The sequence below is a fragment of the Bolinopsis microptera genome, chromosome 4, assembly GCF_026151205.1.
Source record: "Bolinopsis microptera isolate Bmic1 chromosome 4, MBARI_Bmic_1.0, whole genome shotgun sequence".
Lineage (NCBI taxonomy): Eukaryota > Metazoa > Ctenophora > Tentaculata > Lobata > Bolinopsidae > Bolinopsis > Bolinopsis microptera.
This window is the reverse complement of record NC_087075.1, coordinates 6,283,396-6,307,838: the sequence shown is the minus strand read 5'-3', so window position 1 is coordinate 6,307,838 and position 24,443 is coordinate 6,283,396. Positions and strand designations below refer to the sequence as shown.

At 37.6% G+C, this 24,443-nt stretch overlaps 1 protein-coding gene across 1 annotated transcript; it reads right to left on the bottom strand.

Moving 5' to 3' along the window:
- Positions 1-1,320: 1,320 nt before the first annotated feature.
- Positions 1,321-5,736, bottom strand: LOC134813694 (uncharacterized). Its single transcript, XM_063821539.1, has 6 exons — positions 5,702-5,736; positions 5,483-5,557; positions 5,226-5,369; positions 2,493-2,555; positions 2,253-2,341; positions 1,321-1,513 (listed from the first exon to the last, which is right to left on the bottom strand). Exons 1-6 carry the CDS (start codon positions 5,726-5,728, stop codon positions 1,414-1,416), a joined length of 498 nt encoding a protein of 165 aa, XP_063677609.1. The 5' UTR covers positions 5,729-5,736; the 3' UTR covers positions 1,321-1,413.
- Between the last annotated feature and the right edge of the window lie 18,707 nt (positions 5,737-24,443).

Below are 24,443 nucleotides of genomic sequence, written 5' to 3'. Positions count from 1 at the left end.
CAATTAAGTAACTGAAAATTTCTCCTACCTGTGGAACCGTATTGTTGCCTGTAATTTTACTCAAGCCATCAAACATCTGAAATGGAACATGGTGCAAACTTAATTAACAGAAAACTTATAGCTTGCAAGAAAATTCAACGTAATCCGATGTTATTGCCCTCCCTCAAACCCCCACCCCCTGCCCTTTAACCAAATTTAACCAAATGTCTATTCCTAGGTAACTAGGTGGTAACTAGGTGGTAACTAGGTGGTAACTAGGTGGTAACTAGGTGGTAACTAGGTGGTAACTAGGTGGTAACTAGGTGGTAACTAGGTGGTAACTAGGTGGTGATTAGGTGGTAACTAGGTGGTAACTATGTGGTAACTAGGTGGCAACTAGGTGGTAACTAGGTGGTAACTAGGTGGTAACTAGGTGGTAACTAGGTGGTAACTAGGTGGTAACTAGGGGGTTCTATCTTGATTACCAGAAGTGCAACTCACATCGTAACCATCCTTGATCTTGTCAATGTCGACCTCTACAATGTCGTCCTCTTGGAAACTGTAATCCTGACTCAACTTTGATAGGTACCTCTTCAACTGCAAAATTGATGACTGTAAAATCATTGGCTTTTGTGGGAATTTATTTTCGTGATTTTTTGTTTGATTTATTGGCTCATTGCTTTATTTAAACATTTGGAACCAAATCTGAAGCCGGGAAAATGATCCAATATTAGAAATCTCCGATAATATGTACGTTCCCGAGATAACATGTGCTTTTAAAGGATTTCAAAAATGAGCCATAGTGAAAGAGGCAGGCAAAAGGAACATAGTAAAACTTCTCAGCACAACAGTATTTCATCTTTATACCTTTTTACACCATTTGCATCCATTTTTCCCGAAGATAGCAATTCTAGCGTTCTGAATAATCCACATAGCGTTGGCAGTGATCCCGAGTCCCAGTAGCACTTCTAATCCGGACATGCTATTGGATTTATCTAACGTATCATTTGTATTATCGGTGAAAAGATTTTTTAGCGTGTTGTATGTGGTCATTAATTTTACAACGATCGATATACAACAAAACTAGGTGGTAACTAGGTGGTAACTAGGGGGGTAACTAGGGGGTAACAGGGTGGTAACTAGGTGGTAACTAGGTGGTAACTAGGTGGTAACCTTGAAGGCAATGAAAATCCTGGCCAGTAAAGCAGTAACAATTGATCTAATGTCTGTCTACAAAAATATAATCTCCTCTATTAACAGTCGAATAATATAATATAGACCAAATGTAAGTGTAAAGTAGCCACTGCTATATTATTTGATATGTAAGTTTGATATATATAATATACAATTTGGTACACATATAATTTGATATATTTAAGTACAATTTATTACCAATATATCTGCTATAAATTGTATCTCACTACTTTTAAAACTTTAAAAGAAGCTCGACATGAAACTTTTCTTGGAGTGTGAGTGTCTGTTGTGATGTTTAGTTAGTTGTTTTCTGGCAAGTTCTACTGCTGAACGAGCTAACCTGAAAATGGAAGTGGTAACTAGGTGGTAACTAGGTGGTAACTAGGGGGTAACTAGGTGGTAACTAGGTGGTAACTAGGTGGTAACTAGGTGGTAACTAGGTGGTAACTAGGTGGTTACTAGGTGTTAACTAGAGTGTGAGTGTCTGTTGTGATGTTTAGTTAGTTGTTTTCTGGCAAGTTCTACTGCTGAACCAGCTAACCTGAAGATTAGAGTGGAAGCAGCTGATAATTTAGATATTCGAATAAAGGTACAGGTACATATGTGTGACGTATATGTCATGTTAAACACGAAATAAAAATACCATTGTTGGTCCGTAGTCCGTACGCACTCTAGGGTACGTTAAAACAGCAGGAAAAATTTAATTTAAGGTACGTAAAGCATTAAGATTATTACACAAGCTCAATTTTGTACTTCCCTACGGCTGAAGACAGTGAATATGAGAATGAGATGTTTATTGATTCCGCTTAATATCTTTAACTTTATCTTGATGATAAATTGAAGAATTTAAACTTTTTAAAAGTTGTTTAAAACGTGTGAAAATAGCGTCAAAAGTTGCAAAAATACTTTGGGTACTCTCGAGGTACGGTAAAAACCAAGGTACTCTAGTGTACGGACGGAGAAAATCGACGGACCAGCTATGAAAAATACATAATTTTTTGGTTGACGTCGCTTTAAGTTTATGGTAATTGGTAAATTGTATAACCACTTATTCATTTTAGAATTTTACATTCACTTACATGTAATCCTTAGCTTTTTCTTTCAGATCAGTTTCTCGTTTTTCAAGTCTACCTTTCTGTATTTCTTCTGCCACGCACATTGGACACAACTGAAATAGACGCCCGAGGTTTTGAATACAGGTTAAATTAATATAGCTATCGTAACTATTAGTTATAAAAGATCTTACTGAAATTCTTCTAAAGTTCTAAGGAAATTGAAACTGCTACATCTTTCTCAATCCGTTTAAAAAAAGTACAAACCTCATTATTTATATCTAGACGACTGGCAAACTTTGTTTCTTCTTTAGCTCCGTCAGATTTCTTCTGTGATGAATTCTCATATTACATCTTAAAAATCTAAATGTGTCTACACCTTTATATGTTCGCTAGCTATCAAAATTGTCAATAAACTAAAAGTAAACTTGAATTCCGTCAACTTATAAGTTAACGTATTACTAACCCCAGGCTTTGGTAACTAGGTGGTAACTAGGTGGTAACTAAAAAACGTATTACTAATCCCAGGCTTTGGTAGCTAGGTGGTTACTAGGTGGTAGCTAGGTGGTAACTAGGTGGTAACTAGGTAAACGTATTACTAACCCCAGGCTTTGGTAGCTAGGTGGTAACTAGGTGGTAACTAAGTAAACGTATTACTTATCCCAGGCTTTGGTAGCTAGGTGGTTACTAGGTGGTAGCTAGGTGGTAACTACCTTATCGGACCTTACTTGGACGGACATTACTTGAACGCTGGAGGCCCTAGCGTTCATCTTAATGTCCGTTCAAATAAAGTCCGTTCAATTAATGTCCGTCCAAGTTAAAGTCCGTTGAAATTCTTTCAACAATTTTTCCATTTCGAACTTTTTACCCAGAATATGACAACTATGAGAACTTTATTGTGCCGTAAGTTAACGACGGAAAGGTTCTCCTTGGTCTGCCGGAGGCACAGAAAACTCTACTAGTATATGATGTTTTCAAGGGTCACTTGGCGGAAAAAGTCAACGAAATCATGACACTCAACAACATAGTTCATGAGCTAGTCCCCGCCAACATGACAAACTTGTTCCAGCCTCTAGATATTACGGTAAATCGTGTTGCCAAGGACATTGTCCGACGTTTTTATAGTTCATATTACTGAGGGGAGGTTATGAAACAGTGCTAGGAAGGCTCCAAGTGATGTTAAGGTTAACCTTAAGTTGTCTAAGATAAAACCACTTAACGCCGAATGGCTTGTAAAAGTTAACACTGAAATGCAGGACCAGGGTAGTTTGATAAAAAAAGTTTCCACAAAGCTAGAAATCACTGATGCTTGTTTAAGCATGGCAGTGGCGTAACGTTGCCTGTTGGCGCCCCCTGCCGAAAAAAGCGCCCCCTTGTTGGCGCCCCCTCCCCTTTTGGTGCCCCTCTCTAAAATTGAACAAATTAGGTGATTTTAAAGAATACGCCGGTAAAATCTCTAAAAAGGTGTGTATCTAGAGCAAAACGCGCAGTTTTGCTAGTACTTTAGTTAAGTTTTCGAAATTGTCCCACATTCAAACGACGATTTGGCGCCCCCCTAAGACGGCGCCGGGCGCCCCCCTGCACAGCGGGGTCAGCAGGGCCTTTCGTTACGCCACTGAAGCATGGACTATTTCATGCACGAAACCCTATTTAATGAAGATGATATGTGATATTAGACACTGATCATGTACACATATTTTAACATTTTTACTGCTTAATGACTGCTATTCTTACTTACTGTATAATGAATGGATTAAAAAATCATTTGCTGAAATTAAAAAAACGTCCAAAATTAATAAAAATTCGGATTTTTGATGGTTTTGAATGCCTTCGAGCGTTCATATTAATGTCCGTTCACAATTATGTCCGTTCATGTAATGTCCGTCCAAATAAGGTCCGATAAGGTAGGTGGTAACTAGGTAAACGTATTACTTATCCCAGGCTTTGGTAGCTAGGTGGTTACTAGGTAGTAGCTAGGTGGTAACTAGGTGGTAACTAAGTAAACGTATTACTTATCCCAGGCTTTGGTAGCTAGGTGGTTACTAGGTGGTAGCTAGGTGGTAACTAGGTGGTAACTAGGTGGTAACTAAGTAAACGTATTACTTATCCCAGGCTTTGGTAGCTAGGTGGTAACTAGGTGGTAGCTAGGTGGTAACTAGGTGGTAACTAGGTAAACGTATTACTAACCCCAGGCTTTGGTTACTAGGTGGTTACTAGGTAAACGTATTACTAACCCCAGGCTTTGGTTACTAGGTGGTAACTAGGTGGTAACTAGGTGGTAACTAGGTGGTAACTAGGTGGTAGCTAGGTGGTAACTAGGTGGTAACTAGGTAAACGTATTACTAACCCCAGGCTTTGGTTACTAGGTGGTAACTAGGTGGTAACTAAGTTAACGTATTACTAATCCCAAGCTTTGGTTACTAGGTGGTAACTAGGTGGTAACTAGGTGGTAACTAGGTGGTAACTAGGTAAACGTATTACTAACCCCAGGTTTTGGTTACTAGGTGGTAACTAGGTGGTAACTAGGTGGTAACTAGGTGGTAACTAGGTGGTAACTAGGTGGTAGCTAGGTGGTAACTAGGTAAACGTATTACTAACCCCAGGCTTTGGTAGCTAGGTGGTAACTAGGTGGTAACTAGGTGGTAACTAGGTGGTAACTAGGTGGTAACTAGGTGGTAACTAGGTGGTAACTAGGTGGTAACTAGGTGGTAACTAGGTGGTAACTAGGTGGTAACTAGGTGGTAACTAGGTAAACGTATTACTAATCCCAGGCTTTGGTTACTAGGTGGTAACAAAGTGGTAGCTAGGTGGTAACTAGGTGGTAGCTAGGTGGTAACTAGGTGGTAACTAGGTGGTAACTAGGTGGTAACTAGGTGGTAACTAGGTGGTAACTAGGTGGTAACTAGGTGGTAACTAGGTGGTAACTAGGTGGTAACTAGGTGGTAACTAGGTGGTAACTAGGTGGTAACTAGGTGGTAACTAAGTAAACGTATTACTAACCCCAGGCTTTGGTAGCAACATTTCATGAATGTATCGCCTCTCGTGAAGCATCTTAACATCAGGGTACCCCCCGATAAAAGTCTCGTCAATGAACACTTGGGGGACTGTCTCTATGTCGGTCATTTTCGATACTTGGTCAAACAGCTGTATAGGTGTTGGTAATGATAATAGGTAATGAATTAATATGTTTGTTACAATAGGTAAAACGTCAAACCTTTTTACCCTTTTTGAATATAGATATAATGAAAGTTACAAACCTTTTTACCCTTTTTAAATGAGTCGATATTGAGGAACAACATTTCGTTATCATTCAGCATGCACTGTTTTCCGACCTGGTTGAAAGCCTCTCGTGAGGGGATTGTCTCTAATGGACTAATTTATTGTTTACATCATAATCAGTTAAAAATAAAAACCCCAATACTAGAAAATACATTAAAACTTAATAAAAAGTGAGGTAAAATGTAATAAATCGTAACCTTGTACAAGATGTCCTTCGTCTTCATGCACCAATGACATTCGCTGCTCGATATCACCAATATTCGTACCTGCAATGTGGTAACTAGGTGGTAACTAGGTGGTAACTAGGTGGTAACTAGTTGGTAACTATGTGGTAACTAGGTGGTAACTAGGTGGTAACTAGGTAACATTCCCTGCTCGATATCACCAATATTCGTACCTGCAATGTGTCCGTGTCATTTACAAATTATAGTTCAATACGTTCAGACAAAAATTAAAGCAGACATTATTTGGCTTTTGACTTGGCAAAAATTCTAAAATAAGGTTTGAGTCACTTATCAATGTGTTTACCTAGCTGTTTAAGTTTTATGTTTTAGTTTTTAAGTTTATTGCCATTTAATTATAATTTTAAGTTTTTACCGATCTTCTTTGTAGACTTATCAGATCTTCAAAATGTTTACTGTTAACTACTTCAGATTTGTGTAAAGTTTGAAATGAAGTTTGATAATTACCTGTTCAAGAAGCCATTTGATGTCCACTGGAACTCCTGCATTGAGGATGTCTATCGGATGGACCATCCTAAAGCATTATGAGAATATATACAAACATATAGCGGATTATTTTTAGAATATCAGTAATTCTAAACATGGATTTAACATCTTTGACGCTTTATATAAAATTGAATCATATTGGACGAAATTAAATCAAAATGTTTGAAATTATAGTTTTATTATTGTGAAATTTACAGTTTCATGAAATTGAAAAAAAAAACTTAATTTCTAACATAATATCATTTAAAATATACTAAAAATCTGACTCCGAGTCGGAACTGTCAACATTATAGTTGCTCTGAACACTCTCTTGATGATCAGCACCGTGTTGTGAGCCCTGTTGAGTTCTCATTCGTAATGACTTTTCAACGTTCTTAAGCTCACAGTTAACACAAGTCTGCTTCTCCATAGCACGAGCTATCGCGTACTCTTTGTGCAACGTTCGGTTTTTGTACTCGTTCTGTTTATAGAGATCGTATTATTATTTTATTATCAAACCGCAATGAAATCAAGATTCATGGTAAACTTTGGTTTATTTTTTAGTGATCTGACCCAGGTTCACATATCAATATTAGACGGTACACGATGCCTTAAAGTTACCTGTCGGAGATGTACAGTTCCTCAAGTGATAGGTTAAAACCAGTCACAATGATGCATACAATTATCGTGAACATAAGATTAAAGATGTTAATGAATATCACCTTGATATTATCCAGTCCACCGACGTGACGTTCGTTTACAAACAGCTGTGGAACTGTGTTTGATCCTGAGAGATTGCTCGCTAAAACAGTTAAAATGGAAAACGATCACAGTTCAAAGCACGGGAGATTAAGCATAAAATAATTCTCTAACTTTATATCCCCCTTAAGATAAAGAGTACCTGTAAGTTGCTCCAGCTCTCTGATGATTTTCTCCTTATCAGGCCTCTTATCCAAATCGATTACCGTCACATCTTTGTCAACAATACCAATAGTCTTTCCTAAACAGTAGATGGTGACTAGGTGGTAACTAGGTGGTAACTAGGTGGTTACTAAGTGGTAAGAAGGTGGTAAGAAGGTGGTAAATAGGTGGTAAATAGGTGGTAACTAGGTGGTATGAAGGTGGTAAATAGGTGGTAACTAGGTGGTAACTAGGTGGTAACTAGGTGGTAACTAGGTGGTAAGAAGGTGGTAACTAGGTGGTAACTAGGTAGTAACTAGGTGGTAACTAGATGGTAACTAGGTGGTAACTAGGTGGTAACTAGGTGGTAACTAGGTGGTAACTATGTGGTTACTAACCCAATCTCTTTAAGACCTTGATAGCAGCTTTACAAACAGTACACCCGTCTTTAGTGAACAGAGCTGATCTGGTGTTGCGTATTATCCACAGAGCGTAGTTTGTTATACCCAGTGCTACTAACGCATCCATGTGCAGGCTACAGAGAAGTGTTACTAAGTGTTACTAAGTGTTACTAAGTGTTACTAAGTGTTACTAAGTGCTACTGAGTGTTACTAAATGTTACTAAGTGTTACTAAGTGCTACCTTGTCAGACTGTTAGTGGTGACATTGTCTCCTTTATCAATTGTGGAGATATTAACTAATTAATGGTTAGATTACAGGATCTTGTTTGCATAATTTGTGCTACTGTTATATCAACAACAATTCAAGAATAAAAACGGCCTCATTACATAAGAAAGTAAGAAGGATAATTAAAGTGAAATCACAAAAACGATTTCAACTGATAAACACATCACATATGAAATTTCGTCATTTCTTGGATGCGTATTACTCAGATTGCCATATTAGCATATTAAAAAGTCAGCAATATTGATATAATAGCATATATCTTAATTACGAATCGTGAAAACTTTCTCATCAAAATTAAAAAAAGGTTCAGTCGATAATCACTTCAGGTGGTTACTAGGTGGTAACTAGGGGGTAACTAGCTGGTAACTAGGTGGTAACTTCAGCGGCGATTCCGTGGAAACTGTGTCTTCTCATAATCAAAGTAAGTAATCCTAGGAGCGTGAGGCGTGGTGAGGACTATTCTAGAAACACGGCTCCCAAAGTAGGGGTGTGTGGGGTGGGAGGCATCATCACGATGAACATGGGCTTCTCCCAGTTGGTGTTCTTCTGCTTCTTCAAACCCTTCATTGAGATTATGTAAAATATCCAGTTTCAAAATCACAGGAATTTTAGTTCAGCTTCAGGTGGCAAAAGCAAATAATACTGTCTAGGAGTGAGATCACTCACCTAACACCTTGCCAGTTGTCTCTAAGTAAATTGTATTCATATAAAATCACTTTAGCTCACCGTGCCCTTTGACGAGCTCTTTACCAAGCTGACCACTGTTCTTAGTGGTTTTTAGTTGATAGTATCCTCCCACCCAGGTCTGGTTAACAAATACCTGTGGACTAGGTGGTAACTAGGTGGTAACTAGGTGGTAACTAGGTGGTAACTAGGTGGTAACTAGGTGGTAACTAGGTGGTAACTAGGCGGTAACTAGGCGGTAACTAGGTGGTAACTAGGTGGTAACTAGGTGGTAACTAGGTGGTAACTAGGTGGTTACTAGGTGGTAACTAGGTGGTAACTATGTGGTAACTATGTGGTAACTATGTGGTAACTATGTGGTAACTATGTGGTAACTATGTGGTAACTATGTGGTAACTATGTGGTAACTATGTGGTAACTAGGTGGTAACTATGTGGTAACTAGGTGGTAACTATGTGGTAACTATGTGGTAACTATGTGGTAACTATGTGGTAACTATGTGGTAACTATGTGGTAACTATGTGGTAACTATGTGGTAACTATGTGGTAACTATGTGGTAACTATGTGGTAACTATGTGGTAACTATGTGGTAACTATGTGGTAACTATGTGGTAACTATGTGGTAACTATGTGGTAACTATGTGGTAACTATGTGGTAACTATGTGGTAACTATGTGGTAACTATGTGGTAACTATGTGGTAACTATGTGGTAACTATGTGGTAACTATGTGGTAACTCGGCTTTTAACTGATAGTATCCTCCTACCCAGGTCTGGTTAACAAATACCTGTTGACACAACTTTTTACCTTTATCCTATTTTACTGGACAGTTTCAAGGAGTAAACTTTGTTTATAAATGTGCATTGTCAATTTGAGCGGGAAATCAATTCCAAACTTTATTTGATTTCTTCAGCAAAGCTTCGTTAGACTATCAAGAGATGTTGAAATAAAATAAGATTATTATTGTTATTAAAATGTTCAACGGTTTTTGAATTCAGTTACTTGTGGAAGGTTCGTCGTTCCTGTCACCTTGAATAAATCTGCCATTATATCCCTGGATCCCTTCATCTGAAATAAACATTCTCACGTGAAATGATTATCAGGCTAAATTAATTGTTAACACATTCATAAGTTCATAGTTTGACGATATTTAATGTGTATAGAAGAATTCTGTTGTTCCCATATAAGTTTATTATTCATTTGTATATTCATTTTGGCAATTGCAATTGCAAATCTAAAGTTTTACATGAAATTATAAGAAATTATATCAGCTGCCTAGTAATGTAATAAAGGATCGGTGGAAATTGCCACACTTGTGAGTATGGAGAGACAAAAAGAGTATTTTATCATTAACCTCAGGGTCTAGCTTTATCTTGATGATTAGCTGTGCGGGAAGTTTAGGTGGTAACTAGGTGGTAACTAGGTGGTAACTATGTGGTAACTAGGTGGTAACTAGGTGGTAACTAGGTGGTAACTAAGTAGTAAGTGGTAACTAGGTGGTAACTAGGTGGTAACTAGGAGGTAACTAGGTGGTAACTAGGTGGTAACTAGGTGGTAACTAGGTGGTAACTAGGTGGTAACTAGGTGGTAACTAGGTGGTAACCTCAGGGTCTAGCTTAATTTTGATGATTAGCTGTGCGGGAAGTTTGTGCCTGTGTCTCACTTGTTGCAGCAATCTTTCACATTTTCTACCCTCCGCTGAAAGGAAGGATGATAATTCCATAATACGTTGATATCTAAATTAAAGACTTACTGAAGTTACAAAAATACATTAATTGCAGTTAGTTTTCAATCTGGTTAAGGATACGATAAACCAAATTCTTAAATATGGAATGGATATATGGATGTTATATATCCAAGCAAGTTCGTATATTTTTTGAAATGAACTTTGTAAAGTTGTAACTGACCACTTCCAGTTCATATAATAACAAGAATTGCGCCCGTTGATTTCGTTTTGGCGGACGCTAGATTTCCGTTCACTATAACTATAAATATAGGCTCCAATCAGCTCACTTCATAATAATGATATTGATACACATCAGTACACTATACTACGCATACCACGTACAAATTGTGCTTATTACTTAATACTATACATCACATCTCCGCAGTCCGCAAGCAATACTCGCGTGCTGCACTGCGCGCTAGTTGTCATGGTAACGGACGGAAGGACACACGACATACTTATACCCACCTACTTTGTTCTCCAAAATCCTCGTTTTTGCGCAAAAACGTCCATCGTAACCTTTCACTATTGCATTTTTACAAAAGGGTGAACGGAAAAAATGAAAGTGTTACTAAGTGTTACTAAGTGTTACTAAGTGTTACTAAGTGTTACTAAGTGTTACTAAGTGTTACTAAGTGTTACTAAGTGTTACTAAGTGTTACTAAGTGTTACTAAGTGTTACTAAGTGTTACTAAGTGTTACTAAGTGTTACTAAGTGTTACTAAGTGTTACTAAGTGTTACTAAGTGTTACTAAGTGTTACTAAGTGTTACTAAGTGTTAATAAGTGTTACTAAGTGTTACTAAGTGTCATGGTCACTAAGTGTAGCTAAGTGTTACTAAGTGTTACTAAGTGTTACTAAGTGTTACTAAGTGTTACTAAGTGTTACTAAGTGTTACTAAGTGTTACTAAGGGTAACTAAGTGTTACTAAGTGTTACTAAGTGTAACTAAGTGTAACTTAGTGTTACTAATTGTTACTTAGTGTAACTAAGTGTTACTAAGTGTAACTAAGTGTTACTAAGTGTCACTAAGTATTACTAACCACTTCCCGTGACGGAGAATATGACTGCAGTGTGTTTTTGGACGTAGTATAGCGCTCGGTTGTTGGCCGGACTGAGTGGTCCAATATCCATATCCTAAATTGAGGTTATTATTTCATACTTTTTAAAATTCTACAGCCATGACCTGTTGGTCGATGTCATTTTTGAGCGGAAAAGTCAAGTCAATATTTGAAAATAGCACAAGAATGTTTCAAATTCGATTAAATGCAGGCTTCGCAATATATACAAATTACATACACTAATGAATTGAACTTAAAACTTAAATCGGGTTAACTTTAAAACATTAATAAAAACTGTCCTAAATCAAGACTTTTCAAATTTACAGTTTTCACAATCAGGGCATTTCCCCGCTCCTTTCAGCATCTGATCAGCTAAAAATCCGCTTGTGTAATACGCTTTTATTTGGTGGTAGCCTCCGTAAAAGGTTTCATTCACAAATACCTGTACAGTAATACTAATTATAGTAAGTTACAGTAAAGCCCAGCTTTTTTTAATATATGACATAAAATAACTCATGATGGTAAATTAGTTTTATAGGAAATAGTTTGAAGTATGGTCTGGCCTTTATAAGTTACAGTATGGTCGATTTAATAAAGTTATAAAGTAATAAATAAAATAAAATAAAAGTTTTAAAAGAAATAATTTGAAGCAAAATTCGTTAATTTGAAGTATGATCGGACCTGAGGGAGTTTGTCAGACCCGGAGATAGCTACCAGATCAGTAAACAACTTCTTACCATCATTACCTCCATCTATCTCCACTGTCACACTGAACTCAGAGGGAAGGTCGTACCTCCATCTTAACTGGAGGTAACTAGGTGGTAACTAGGTGGTAACTAGGTGGTAACTAGGTGGTAACTAGGTGGTAACTAGGTGGTAACGAGGTCGTAACTAGGTGGTAACTAGGTCGTAACTATGTGGTAACTAGGTGGTAAATAGGTGGTAACTATGTGGTAACTAGGTGGTAACTATTTGGTAACTATGTAGTAACTATGTGGTAACTAGGTCGTAACTAGGTGGTAACTATGTGGTAACTAGGGAGTAACTAGGGAGTAACTAGGTCGTAACTATGTGGTAACTAGGTGATAACTATGTGGTAACTAGGTCGTAACTAGGTCGTAACTATGTGGTAACTAGGTGGTCACTATGTGGTAACTATGTGGTAACTAGGTCGTAACTAGGTCGTAACTAGGTCGTAACTAGGTGGTAACTATGTGGTAACTAAGTGGTAACTAGGTGGTAACTATGTGGTAACAATGTGGTAACAATGTGGTAACTATGTGGTAACTATGTGGTAACTAGGCGGTAACTAGGAGGTAACTAGGTGGTAACTAGGTCGTATCTCCATCTTAACTCTTTAACTGGAGATAATGAACCTGTCAAGCTATTGGAGCATATAAGGCAATGGCTCAATATGAAAATTATAATCTTATATTCTAACCATTTTACATTCAGCAATGAGCAAGTCGATTTGATTTTGCGAAATAAAAGTATAAAGTATTTCTTAAACCCTATTGTCATTGCAATAGTAGAAGAGTAATACCTTCTGCAGCAAGGCTTGGGTCCTGATACCATCCCTGTTCTTTTTCTGTAGGAATAGCACCACATTGAACTTCTGGACGAAGTAGAGAGCTGTGTTCACATGTTTACCTAGGTAACTAGGTGGTAACTAGGTGGTAACTAGGTGGTAAATAGATGGTAACTAGGTGGTAACTAGGTGGTAACTAGGTAGCACCACATTGAACTTCTGGACGTAGAGTGCTGTGTTCACATGTTTACCTAGGTAACTAAGTGGTAACTAGATGGTAGCTAGGTGGTAACTAGGTGGTAACTAGGTGGTAAATAGATGGTAACTAGGTGGTAACTAGGTGGTAACTAGGTGGTAACTAGGTGGTAACTAGGTGGTAACTAGGTGGTAACTAGGTGGTAACTAGGTAGCACCAAATTGAACTTCTGGACGTAGGGTGCTGTGTTCACATGTTTACCTAGGTAACTAGGTGGTAAATAGATGGTAACTAGGTGGTAACTAGGTGGTAACTAGGTGGTAACTATGTAGCACCACATTGAACTTCTGGACGTAGAGTGCTGTGTTCACATGTTTACCTAGGTAACTAGGTGGTAAATAGATGGTAACTAGGTGGTAACTAGGTGGTAAATAGATGGTAAATAGATGGTAACTAGGTGGTAACTAGATAGCACCACATTTAACTTCTGGACGAAGTAGGGAGCTGTGTTTACATGTTTACCTCGTGGTTCTTCTGGGGGTCTTTCTCTGATCTTTTTGAGCAGCTTGTTCATTGTGTTTACATGATACCTTGTTGAGAGTTTGTTCATGTTGGCAGATATGATCTGTGGCTGGGGATTTATTATAATAAAAGAGAAAAAGTTAATGCAGTTATTTTAGAATTTGTAAAACCGTACACAAAGTTGTCAAAATGAAGTTAATTTTACAACACGATTATTTGTATTATGAAAGGTATCAGTTATCAATTAAAGAAAAGCAACTTTTATCAAAGTTACCACGAATTTCAATAACAAAGTAATAAGCTATACTATAATAAATGGTGTTCAGGCATCAAATGAGTTCTAAGATACTGTTTCTCGTGGAAGTCTCTACTGCTCTGAACATAATTAACTTTTCTAGAGTCCTTTGCCTCTTTCTCACATAGCTTACACGGCCAAGTATCATAGCCAAGTGATTCTAATATCATCGGACCAAGCTTTTTGAATTTGTGTAGTTTCTTTAAGGAGTCGTAACCTCCGATGAAGGTTTCCCCGATGAATATTTGTGGAAGTCCTCGCATCTGTACAAACTTTCTTAGTATACAGAAATCAAAGCAATGTAAACAATGATAAGGGAGAATTTATAAGTCAAATATATTATTACCGGGATAAAGATAATTTTACACAGAATATTATTACTTATATAATAATATGTTTGACTTATAAATTCTCCCATATTATTATATACATTTAAATTGTTTTTTACTTTTAGTGAGAATGCCAGTAATGTTACCTGAGTAAGCATGATGAGATCGTTATAAGTCTTTGCTCCAGCTTTGCTGTCATCCATTACTAACTCTAGGACAATCTCTGGAAAAAGGTTTGTTTTCTACAAAAGAACTCCCGCGCTGATTGACCGAATGATCAAGCGTAAAATAATAAAATAAAAGTAAAATAAAAAATAAAAATAAAATAAAAGTAATTTATTTGCTCGACGATCTGGTGGATGGAATAATAAAGTAATAAACAATTGTCACTTTTGGAAAGGTTATGTTTGTATCTGACTGCATCAAGTATCTTTGACGTGGCCCTTCCATTTTTGCTGCCTGAAAATATGTTGATGACAGCTAAACGCCAGGCAATAATCTTACATTAGACAGACACAAAAGAGTTTATATTAGCGACAAGAGGAACACCATTTTCGGACGTGAGGAGAGTGAGGACTCCTCAAACTACATTAAATTAATTCCTTCTGTAACGTCCTCAATAAATATGCAATGTTTCAAAGTTGTAAGGAAGCTATAAACGAACCTTTTGCAGTAAATACAACAACTGGATAGTTCCTGATGACCTCGTGCGCAATATTGGGAATATCAATAAGACTGCCAGGGTCCTTCTCCAATTTCCTCATCAGCTCAGATACCCAGTATTGAGCTCCATATTTTCGTAACAAATCAGTGCTGAACTCTTCGACTGTTATAGAATCAGAAGGTGGGTTTCTGAGGAGAGAACTCGTGCTTTGTCATTCCAGAAACTTAAAAATAATTTTGTTTAACTTTGCCGGTTTATGAATTTAGCTGATGTAAATGAAAAAAGTTTACCAGTTATTAACCAGTTGAACTTGGCGGTACCTTGATAGCTGTTTTGTTTTTAATCACAACCAAAACTAACCTCCAATGTTCAGCTCTTTCTTTAGACATGAAATACTGAGATGAAGATTTGTTTAGTGACTGAAAAGCGTGTGGTAGGGATGAGTCTTTATTGTTAGTTAAGGGAGCCCCAACACTTCGGTAAAGCTTTCCATCCAATGTCATCTTCTGATCCCTGCAGTGACAATGGGAATAAATTCTAGTAACCACCTAGTTACCACCTAGTTACCACCTACTTACCACCTAGTTACCACCTAGTTACCACCTAGTTACCACCTAGTTACCACCTAGTTACCACCTAGTTACCACCTAGTTACCACCTAGTTACCACCTAGTTCCCACCTAGTTACCACCTAGTTACCACCTAGTTACCACCTAGTTACCACCTAGTTAACATCTAGTTACCACCTAGTTACCACCTAGTTACCACCTAGTTACCACCTAGTTACCACCTAGTTACCACCTAGTTACCACCTAGTTACCACCTAGTTACCTGTTCTTGTTTGAGTGCGAAGAATAGAAGTCCTTCAAACTTTGATCTTTGGATTTATTCTTTTTCCTTTTATTTTTGCTCATCTTTTGTACGTCAGAGACTTCTGTAAGGATTTCAAGGTTAATTTCATAAGTGTGTTTGTTCTAAAAAATCCAAATCTAACCAAACCTTTTTTTAAACGGTTCTTTTGCGAAAGTGTTAACGCGATAGCTACCGCCATCCAGCGACAACTAGCGCTGGATGGCGACAACTAGCGCTGGATGGCGACAACTAGCGCTGGATGGCGACAACTAGCGCTGGATGGCGACAACTAGCGCTGGATGGCGACAACTAGCGCTGGATGGCGACAACTAGCGCTGGATGGCGACAACTAGCGCTGGATGGCGACAACTAGCGCTGGATGGCGACAACTAGCGCTATCCAGCGCTAGTTGTCGCTGGATGGCGCTAGTTATCGCGTTTACACTTTCGCAAACGAACCTTTTAAACATATTATATAGTTAATATATATAGTGATATTTTCATTGAAAAAGTTACATACCAAACTCTCGTTGGTAATCAGGGATCTGCCTGTTTACAACACTTCTCAATTGTTTCTTCTTTTCTTCTTCATTCTTTGAAGTGTCTTCTTCTGAACTGCTTGAACTGACTAACTCAATCTGAATAGACTTTCCCATCACTACGGCAGGACTATATTTAATTGACTGACAGTGTACTTTTTTGTTGGATATTAGGATAGAAATTTATTAGGCAGGTGGTAAATACTGAACTATTATTTAGATAATATCCTTGCTCTAAACATGAACTCTTGTTTCTAAGATTCACTGCACAAATACAGGTTGTGAACAGCTAGATCAAATGGTATTAAAACGTGCTAATCGTAAACTTTATCCATATCCATGTAAGATAGTTTCAATGAGAATCGGATAAAAAACTTAGTCGTTTTACATTTACTATCCAATATCCATAAAGAAACAAAAATGAACAATTACAAAAAGTTTAAAAATCAATCTAACAGCTTAATCCCTGAATAAAATCGGCACACTAAAAACACGTTAAAACAGAAAACTATGTTCCTTAACTCTAGTGGTTGACGTTAGTTAAATCTAATTATAGACTACAGTTCAACTTTAGCCCCATCCTTCGTAAGGAATGTTTCTGTCAAAGTATGGGTAGTGTTGTCGGTGCCACTGGGAGTACCAGCCCTTAACTACATCTTGACACAGTTCACACGGCATTTTACCCTCAAACTCCGCTTCTCTCAACAGGGGTGTAATACGGTTTAACCTGACGATATTTGATTTACATTAAGCAAAAAATTATCATAAATTAGTTTTTTTGTAGAGATTTTCATTGTTGTTGTATGAAATTTACATAAAAGTGATAACTTTGTTTTACCTAAGTCATTTGAAATTAAGATAAGGAGTGGGACGCGTATAACTTGAAAGTTGTTATTCGTATAAATAATAAAAGAATAAAGAAATAAATAATAATTAGAAAAACCCACCTTTTTAGCTTCTTTAAGGTCTCGAGAGTACCTAATAGTTCACCATTAAACCAAACTTGAGGTAGCATGGTCATCTGAAAAAGTGTTTAATTGTTAATTTCTTAACGGAATTCAGATTAATCTAAAAACACATCTATAACTCGTTAACTGCACTTTAAATGATAATATCAGTATTAATGCATTAATATATATGGTAACTAGGTGGTAACTAGGTGGTAACCAGGTGGTAACTTGATGGTAACTAGGTGGTAACTAGGTGGTAACTAGGTGGTAACTAGGTGGTAACTAGGTGGTAACTAGGTGGTAACTAGGTGATAACCAGGTGGTAACTAGGTGGTAACTAGGTGGTAACCAGGTGGTAACTAGGTGGTAACAAGGTGGTAACTTACTGGTGAATAATAACGAAGGTCACTGAAGATCTTCAGATCTTCTAACTACGTGGTAACTAGGTGGTAACTAGGTGGTAACTAGGAGGTAACTAGGTGGTAACTAGGTGGTAACTAGGTGGTAACTAGGTGGTAACTAGGAGGTAACTAGGTGGTAACTAGGTGGTAACTAGGTGGTAACTAGGTGGTAACTACGTGGTAACTAGGTGGTAACTAGGTGGTAACTAGGAGGTAACTAGGTGGTAACTAGGTGATAACTAGGTGGTAACTAGGTGGTAACTAGGAGGTAACTAGGTGGTAACTAGGTGGTAACTAGGTGGTAACTTACTGGTGAATAATAACGAAGGTCACTGAAGATCTTCAGCCCAGCTCTGGAGTTATCTAACTCTATAGAAATAACAGCATCAGGTAGGACGTCTGCTTTCTTACGGTACTTCTCAACTGTTTCTAGTACCTTCTTGTGGTCCTTTTCGTCTGGAAGTAGAGATGAAGAAAGTTTAAAATATATGGTAATAGTTAGTTAGTACATCTGCTAATAAGTATCAACTAAGAAACTCCTTGCTATAAAACTACGGTTAATCTATAAGTATTCGTTTCATTTAGTGCAGATAAATTACGATAGAACGCTATTATATCAGGTAAGAAAATCCTCGCTTTAAAACTACTAGAGCAGATAAATCATTACAAACATCTAGCAGTGAATATTGTGATGGGGAAGTTGTTAATGATGAGTTCTGCAACATTGCCAATAGCATTTATAGGACGAGGTTCTGTTTCTAGTTGTCTTTTTAAATGCTTTAACCACCAGTCAGGACCTGACCAGGAGGAGTTCGCAGTTAATTAGTGAGGTAATTAGTGAGGTAATTAGTGAGTTAATTAGTGAGGTAATTAGTGAGATAATCAGTGAGTTAATTAGTGAGATAATTAGTGAGTTAATAAGTGAATTAATTTGTGAGTTATAAAAATCAGAGAATAAAGTAAGTGTAGGCTGCTATAATGATTTAAGATTATTAAATAGATGGAGATTGGAGGTGGGAGACACTGACTTATGATTAATATATAGATGGAGATTAGAGGTGGGAGACACTGACCGCACTTACCCATGTTTCGAATATCGGGATGATAATAATCTTCTAGCGTAATACTTTCGTCGTGAAATCTGCATAATAGGATTCATAGATCTTTGCAATTGAATTTATTTTTAATTATTAGAGATGGTTAAAAAATAATAATTACCATCATCATGTTATTACGTTTAAAATGAGATTTTTAAAGGCTTCCCAAACCTATGATGCACTGCAAGAGTCATTTTCTTGCTTCGTTCGAATGAATGATAGTGGTCGAACCATTGCCGGGACCAATATTTGTCATGGTGAGGGTAAGCTTGTTGTGGGGGCACAAAAGTTGGATCTCTGCCAAAGTTGTATTGGTTTATCATAGACCCGTTCCTAAGGATGGATGATATAAAGATAAATGTTAGCTTACCTTAATTCCCAAAAATTTGGGCGACAAAAAATTTGAGCGGGCCTCTCGCCCAAATTTTTTGCAGACCAAATTAATTGCATAAATCTTTTCCGTCTGCTAAATTTTTTGCTAACCAAACTTTTGGCATTTGGCCTGTGGCCCTGAAATCTATAGAAAGATGGCTTTTTCTTCATATCCAAGTGAAATAATATTGGAAATTTTAGTTTTCTAATTTTGCTTAAAATTGAAAGCAAAATGACTGGAATAATAATGAACTAAGGCAAATATCTAACTGAAATTTTAGTGGAAAATCGTTCATTTTTCGAAGAATTTGTGCCCAAATTTTCGGTCGCCCAAATGAGTTCAAATTTTTTGCCCAAATTTTTCGGGCTCAAATAAATTGTGCTCAATATAATGGCACACAAATTCTCCTTCAATTGGACATAACTCAATAGCTGAAGTAGCTCTGATACTTTCGATTAGAAACCTGTAAAACTGGCCTCCAGCTCGCCATTTTTGAGGTTCAAGCAAATCGAGGATGTTCAAAGGGTGCAAGATGTTCAGCTCGAAAAAAATACCGGTGGAAATAATTTCTAGGCCTAGCCTCAATAACGTAAAGGTTCTTAAGCCTACTTGTGATGGTGACTCTTCTTCTTGGAACTCCAATCTGCTACATTCCGGAAACTTTCATTCCAGTTATCATCGTGGTGTTTCCAGTGCTTGTCAAAATCTCTGAACAGAATCAAATAAAAGTTCTAAACAAGGGGTTGTTAAAAACCAAGTCTAATCTTTCCCTAATACAACTAGCTAAATATCAAACTTGACTGTAGTTTCCGTCTCTGAATTGCAATCATTCTGATAATATGTCAATCGTAATAACACACTTTCTGAGGACGCACCCATGTGACATAAGTAGTGTGTCTTTTGTGTCTTGTTGTGCCAGCGTTACGTTGCCTGTTGCCCCCCCCCCCCCCCCCCCCCCGCTAAGAAGTAAGATGGTCCCCCCCCCCACACAGCGGGGTCGGCGGGGCCCTTTGTTACGCCACTGAATAAACATGATACTATGAAACGAAAAGAATTAACATGTGAGTATTGCAGCTTACCCATGTTTTCGTTGAAGGTAGAAGTCACCCTTTTCCGCGTGGTAATTTTTATCCCAATCCTTGTCTCTAGTTTTTAGCTCCATTATTCTATGCATAGCTTCCCTCTCAGCAATATCATCCCTAAAAAAGGGCAACAGTAGGTAACCAGGCCTCTTGACATCTGCCATCTAATATGATAACATGACTGTAGACTCTTAATTTGATAAAGAAGTTAGTAGCCGGCTAGTTACCCGCTACTTCGGTTACCCTTTTCGTTGTCGCAATACAAATTTGCTGATATTTGCTGATACCTTATCGGACCTTATTTGGACGGACATTACTTGAACGCTGGACGCCCTAGTGTTCACCTTAATGTCCGTTCAAATAAAGTCCGTTTAATTAATGTCCGTCCATGTTAAAGTCCGTTGAAATTTTTTCAAAAATATTTCCATTTCGAACTTTTTGTCCAGAATATGACAGAATTGAAAGGTTCTCCTTGGTCTGCCGGAGGCACAGAAGACTTTACTAGTATTATATGATGTTTTCAAGGGTCACTTGGCGGAAAAAAGTCAACGAAATTATGGCACTTAACAACATAGTTCATGAACTAGTCCCCGCCAACATGACAAACTTGTTCCAGCCTCTAGATATTACGGTAAATCGTGTTGCCAAGGACATTGTCCGAAGTTGTTATACTTATAGTTCATATTACTCGGGGGCGGTAATAAAACAGTGCTAGGAAAGCTCCACGTGATGTTAAGGTTAACCTTAAGTTGTCTAAGATAAAACCACTTCACGCCGAATGGCTTGTAAAAGTTAACACTGAAATGCAGGACAGGGGTAGTTTGATAGAAAAGGTTTCCATAAAGCTAGAAATCACTGATGCTTTAAGCATGGACTATTTCATGCACGAAAACCCATTTGATGAAGAATTAAACTGGAATTAAACTGGAATTCAACTTAAACATGTGATGTTAGACACTGATCATGTACACATATGTAAAAATTTTTACTGCTTAATGACTGCTTTTCTTACTTACTGTATAAAAAATAGATTTAAAAATCATTTGCTGAAATTTAAAAAACGTCAAAAAAATTTTAAAAATTCGGATTTTTGATGGTTTTAGAAGCCTTCGAGCGTTCATATTAATGTCCGTTCATAATTATGTCCGTTCATGTAATGTCCGTCCAAATAAGGTCCGATAAGGTATTACATACCCTATAAGTTGCTTCAGTTTGTTTTGCTCCCTCGACTTCGCCATGTTCTTTCTGGCTACCCGCTGATTATATTCGCTCATTACATAGTTATCTCCTTCTTTCAGATGGTATGAGCTGCGGAATTACTTGTATCACGTCGCTAGGTGGTAACTAGGTGGTAACTAGGTGGTAACTGGGTGGTAACTAGGTGGTAACTAGGTGGTAACTAGGTGGTAACTAGGTGGTAACTAGGTGGTAACTAGTTTCACTATGTAGAGTTTCTACGATGCAGGGGGAGCCGCGCACTCGTGCGCGGCGGGTTATACAACCTATTACAATGAGTGAAAATGAGGCAACATGAAACTCTGCAGTGAGTTAGGATTTGTTTGATATTTTGAGCTGATAATTTAGCCACAAAATGCAGCCAAAATAACCTGTTTTGTTTTATTTTCAGTTCAGGCTTTTTCACCTCCTTAATCTCCTTTTCGTTGTATCCGAATATATCTCTCGGTTTGAAATGCTTGTGCTGCCAATGCAACCCATGTCCTTTCTCCGATTGTTTTTCTAAGTCCTTGTTTCGTATCCTTTCCTTTTCTTTTTGTTTCCAGTATTTGTCCATTAGATAATCGTACTCTGGTCTGGGTATATAACAATATGGTAGGCCTGAGTATTTCTGTTGTTCAGTTTATTATGTAACAACAGAATAAATTGAATAAATTAAAAGCTGAGACAAGGCCCTGATCAGCTGAATCAAACCCATCAATTCATTATAATTGGTGCTAAACTTTAATACACTTTATAGAACTGTATGCATTATAACAGAAGTTAAACTATAACTAACTTGCGTTGGTAGATTTGATGGTGGTCTGGAACGGTACTGTCATCTGAGTCTGAGTCATCATGTTGACTTGCTATAGCAGCCACCACATCATCTACACTGTTGCCCTGGTTACCTACTGCTATCCTCTTGGTAGATCTGTCTTCAGAACGTGCACTGCTCGGCTGGTCTGAAACCACATTTATCGCTGACATTTCATAGGACCTATAGTATATAATGTTGTTTTGTCATAGTGGAACGATCAGCCGAAAAAGAAATCAATAACCAATCAAACTGTGATCCAGGATCAACCAGAGTTGAGTCACGAGAAATGTTTGATATTTTGTATCTTTTTATTTACTCATTTGTATTCGTGGAGACGACATTGATATCAAAACAAATAATGTATAAAAACATCGCATTATAAAATAATAGTGTTACTCAACAGAGAATAAATAGCATCACTAAAGTAACTAAACGACCAAACAAATGTTGGTTAAGCATGACTTGAGAATAGTCAAATAATTGGAATAATTAAATAAGCTACCAGGACCATTATAAATATCTGGCGTGACAATTCACTTTCAGCGTAAAACAGATGCAAGGTTCCTAAAGCTGGATCAGAACGGGGTGATTTAGAGTATTAACTCATATGCTGTCTCGTCTCCAGTGGCGTAACTTAGGGCCCCGCAGACCCCGCTCTGCGGGGGGGGGGGGCGCCGTATAAGGGGGGGCGCAATTTTCCTGAATTTTAGGCCCTTTCACTGAAAAAACGCCTTGTTTGTGTATTTCCCTGTCCAATTTAGCGTTCGGTCGACGCGAAAAAAATATTTGGGGTACCCTTTTTTGCTTCAGGGGCGCAAAAAGCTGTAGGGGGGCGAGAAAAAAAGTACCCGACCTTTTATTTTTTTTTTTTTATTTTTTAGGGACACAAACAATTTTAGGGGCGCTTTTCGCCACTGAGCGGGGGGGCGCCAACAAGCAAAGTTACGCCACTGCTCGTCTCATTCTACTTTTCCAAACCCAGCTGGCACTTAAGCGTAACATCTTGACTCATGTCACTTTTTACACCATCCTCCACCATTCACTCTTATTTCACCGGCAACCTTCCCCAGGGTTGCCACACCCCAGAGGTAGGCAGAGCATCTCAATGCTAACCTCTCGTGGGCTAACTTGGCCCAGCCTCTCTTAAAAAAAAGAAAGAAGGACCATTGTTAATATCTGGTGTGAGAATTCAGCGTAAAACAGATGCAAGGTAATTTGCATGGTAACAAGGTTCCTAGGGGTCCCCACTCAATCATTGACTTTTAGTTGACGTCAAATTTCTGTTATCAGTTGCAGTCTTTACATTTGCTCAAATCCAACTTGACTGCATTTTTTATCAAAGCCAAGAGCGCCCCTGAACGATGTTTTTAAAAGTATATAAAAGAATAATAATAATGCCCCTAAAAGAAGTTGCTATTAATTAGGAAGCATTGCAAAATCAACTGAACGTAATTAGTCGTAATTCATTTTCGTCCAGTATATAACAAACTATCAACTTATTAAGTCAATCATTATACAATTACCGCACAATTATTGCACAATTACTGCACAATTACTGAACAATTGTCACACAATTACTGCACAATTGTCACACAATTACCGTACAATAACCGTACAATCATCGTACAATTATCGTACAATTACCGTACAATTACTGCACAATTACCGCACAATTACCGCAAAATTACCGCAAAATTACCGCCCTTTACCATACTCACCAACTTTGTTAGACCGTTTCAGAGCTTCATAATTCCCAATTGCCTTTTCGTTTACAAAAACAACTGGCAATGTTTGTAAACCCGTTGCGAGGTGCAAATCTTTGAAAATCTTCTTTGCTGCCCTGGATTGAGGTTCTGTAATTTAAATTGAAGTGTAATTTAAAAACTGATGAAATTAACAATTCAGTCTTGATGTATTCGCTGAGTACATACTTGTGATTTTATTTCTATAATATTTCTCATAGCTGATAAAATGAAATTATTGACGAATGTGCTTATATCCGAGGTTTTCAAACACTCTTTCGTCAGATAATGTTTACCTTGAATTAACAACATCAATGATAATATCCAGTAAAGCGTTATCTGAAATACTTTGGTTTGCCATTATCTGCCGAATCATCTCCGTCGTTTTTCTACCAGATTTGCTGGCTGAAGAACGTAAAAGCGGTAATATTGTAGTTTTAGTTTCGCTTTATCGCTTTATTTTTTAGATCTAATGTAATTTTAATTGATTAAAAGAATTCAGCAAAACCAATGCTAATATAATATGTCATAATTAATATTATTCAAAGATTCAAGATAACGCGATATGAA